The following is a 3,640-nucleotide window of genomic DNA, read 5'->3' on the forward strand; positions in this document are numbered from 1 at the left end:
ATATATATATGTATGTATGTATTTATGTATTTGTGTGTTTGTGTTTGTCACCCCACCATCACTTGACATCGATGTTGGTGTGTTTACATCCCTGTAACTTAGCGCTTCGGCAAAAGAGACCGATAGAATAAGTCCTGGGGTTAATTTGTTTGACTAAAGGCAGTGCTCCAGCATGGCTGCAATCAAATGACTGAAACAATTAAAAGAATAAAAGAATAAAAGAATATATATAGAGAGAGAGATAGTATTAAGCAGAAACTTACTTGAGGTTAATCTTGATCTCCTGAAATGAAAAACAAAAAGAACAAAATTAATTATTGAAACAAAAATATTCTTAATTATTACCCAATGATTCGAGATATCTAAATATGTGAATTTAATAAAAAAATTATTTTCATCATCATTATCACCATTTTACATCTGTTTTCCTTGACCACATGGACTGGATAGTTAAACAGGAGCTGGTGAGCCTGAGGGCTGTGCCAAGTTCCGCTGTCTGCTTTGGCAACGTTTCTACAGCTGGATGCTCTCCCAATACCAACCACTTTACAGAGTGTACTGGTTGCTTTGTATGTGGCACCAGCACTAATGAGGTCACCAAATAATTTGCAAAGCAAAACCCCTCAACTGAGTTGGAAGTATAGTATTGAAGGAGGTGGTTTTGTGCCGGATGATAAGAGGTTAAAGTATGATAGATGGATTGAAACAGAGATGTTGCTGAAGGGGAGATACATGGCTACCCTTTTAACTCTAACTGTTATAGCAATTTGGGCCTTGAGTTGTTGACAAATAGAATATAACCCACGAAAGGCATTGAGCTTGCAGAATCGTTAGCGAGTTCAAATTCCACCGAGGTCGACTTTGCCTTTCATCCTTTCAGGGTTGATAAATTAAGTACCAGTTACGCACTGGGGTCGATATAATCGACTTAATCCTTTTGTCTGTCTTTGTTTGTCTCCTCTATGTTTAGCCCCTTGTAGGCAATAAAGAAATAAGAAACGTTAGCACGCCGGGCAAAATGCTTAGCAGTATTTCATCTGTCTTTACGTTCTAAGTTCAAATTCCACCGAGGTCGACTTTGCCTTTCATCCTTTCGAGGTTGATAAATTAAGTACCAGTTACGCACTGGGGTCGATCTAATCGACTGGCCAACACCCCCAAAATTTCAGGCCATCTGTCTAAAATAGAAAAGAATATGACCCACGAGGTTACAGCAAAGGAGAAAAGAACTTGTGTTTTGTTTTTACTTGGATAAGAGTTATGTTATAATAATCAGCAAAAACAAAACTCCATTTTAGACAAAAACACTTGAGCAAAAACACATCCATGGAAGAGAGACTGACTTCCTTGGATGCAACAAGTTGAAGGCCATGTTTATGCCTCTTGGTCATTAAATCCCTTACATCTATGCCATTTGGAAAGGGAGAAGGATGGTAGAGATGAGATGTTAGGGTATACTCTCAAGGTACTAAAAGGTGGATGAAAAGGGAATTAGGACAGACAAGTGAGGACAGTTAAGTGGGTAGGTTCACAAGAGTGTGAAAGGAAAGTGACTGATGGGAATAGAGGTGGAAACATTGACCGATGAACATGGATGGAAGTGTGGTCAATGGTGAATCCGAATTTGGTGGGGAAAATAAAGGAAAGCGGGAGTAGATCAAGGAGGAGGAGGTGATATATATAAAAGATGGGGGTGGGCAGTGGAGATATGTATAATCATGGGATGGTGATGGTTGCAGGTGAGCTGCTAGATGCAGGAGGAAAGAGGGAGAGAAAGTCAGCAGAAGTTCGCTCTTACCTTCTTCAGGAGCTGCATAGAGCTTAGGTGTTTCGCTCATAAACACACAAATCGCCCGCTCTAACCACTAGGCCATGTGCCTCCACAATGAAAATGAATGTGCCAAAACTAATTCATGTGACAATAAAACAACAACACCAACATTAAGAACAAGAATTAATTAATAACTTACAATGTTATTGCTCTTACAATACTCTTCATTAAAGGGTATTTTCCTTTACCACACATATTTTTGAAGTCATCTAATGGTAAGGCCCAAACAGAAACACCGCCAAAATGGTTTTCTTTCATCCATTTTACCTAAATTAGGAAGATAAAGAAGATAAATGGCTTAACATGAATAAGTTTAACTTCTCTATCAGTCTCTTTTGCCAAACCACTAGGCCACGGGGACGCAAACACACCACCATTGGTTGTCAAGCGATGTTGGGGGCACAAACACAGACACACAAACATATACACACACACAAACATATACACACACACATCCATATGTATCATTTCTAATTTTGTAATCAGTGAATGTGTTTCACTAGAATTATTATGTTTACAAGAGCTTGAGAGGCATCTCCAACTAGCAGGTATTGCTACTCCAGACTGATGACGAGCAAAGACTCAGAAACATGTCCCTGGATGCAGGCTTGACTGGATGGAGGTGCTTGTCTCCCCCTCGTAAACATAAGGACACAGGAAATGTATCAAGGCCAACAGGAAGCGGTGCAGCTTCCTAGGGCTAAATAGCAGTAGTATGATTCCCTTCTTGGGACTGTCACGTTAAGTTGACAGCATACAACTACTTTGTCGCATCACTACTGCTTAAGTCTCTCTGAGAGATTTAGAAATGTATCATTTCTAATGTATCTAAAGAAATAAATGAATAAAAAAACACCCAACCTTCAACGTCAGACTCCTCTCATTATCATAGCCAATCCATTCATCGTTGACTACCATATATGGAACTTCGCTACCAGCAATCCATCTTTCCACTGCTCCAGCCTTTTGCTCAAGACAAACCTGTAAAGATTATTAAAAAGAAAATCAATGTAACAAAATTTATCTCAGATGTCCCACAGGAAATGATTTTTTTTGTCGCCCCCTTCAAAGCCTAGCCAGGCTCATGGGCCCGGTTTCCCAGTTTCTATGGCATATGTGTTCCACCGCCCCAGCTGGACGGGACGCCAGTCCATCGCAACATTACTCAAGAAACAGGAAGAAAGAGTGAGAGAAAGTTGGGGCAAAAAAGTACAACAGGGGTCGCCACCATCCCCTGCTGGACCCTTGTGGAGCTTTAGGTGTTTATGCTCAATAAACACTCACAATGCCCGATCTGGGAATCGAAACCACGATACTCCAACCGCGAGTCTACTGCCCTAACCACTGGGCCATTGCGCCTCCTACAGGAAATGATAATAACAACATTTTCACAATGAGTTCATTGAGGGGAAAAAACTATTATATACAATAATCCCTTGATTATCCCGGTGTTATGTTCCAAAACATCCCGCAGAAATAATTAAAATCTAAAAAAATATAAATACCTATTGGCTGTAGAAAGCCACAATATACTGAGGTGTCTGGGATATAAATTTACATACATCAACCAGAAAAATCCGGGATGTGATGAGTGCGCGAAAGGTGAACCGTGATGTACTGAGTACACAATAGGTGAGCTGAGATGTGCTGAGTGGTGACAATGATGATGATGATGATGATGTTGATGGCAATGATCATGATGATCATGATGATGATCATGATGATGATGATAGCAACAACTACAACAAAAATGATGATGGTCATGATGATGATGATGATGATGATGGTGGTGGTGGTGGTAGTGGTGGG

The 3,640-nt window shown here is 40.2% G+C and overlaps 1 protein-coding gene across 2 annotated transcripts in view; it reads right to left on the bottom strand.

Annotated features, from left to right (window-relative positions):
- The window catches only part of LOC106879249 (acidic mammalian chitinase), a 30,906-nt gene that overhangs the window by 11,099 nt on the left and 16,167 nt on the right, over positions 1 to 3,640 (bottom strand). For both annotated transcript variants that reach the window (XR_008263543.1, XM_052965941.1), the window contains 3 exons: positions 2,693 to 2,812; positions 1,971 to 2,098; positions 264 to 283 (listed from right to left, as the gene is read on the bottom strand). Coding sequence is in view for 1 of the 2 variants with exons in the window: in XM_052965941.1 (XP_052821901.1) it covers positions 264 to 283; positions 1,971 to 2,098; positions 2,693 to 2,812 (268 nt within the window). In the remaining variant the exon portion in view is untranslated. The remainder of the gene's footprint in view (positions 1 to 263; positions 284 to 1,970; positions 2,099 to 2,692; positions 2,813 to 3,640) is intronic.

This window comes from Octopus bimaculoides, chromosome 2 (assembly GCF_001194135.2).
Source record: "Octopus bimaculoides isolate UCB-OBI-ISO-001 chromosome 2, ASM119413v2, whole genome shotgun sequence".
NCBI lineage: Eukaryota > Metazoa > Mollusca > Cephalopoda > Octopoda > Octopodidae > Octopus > Octopus bimaculoides.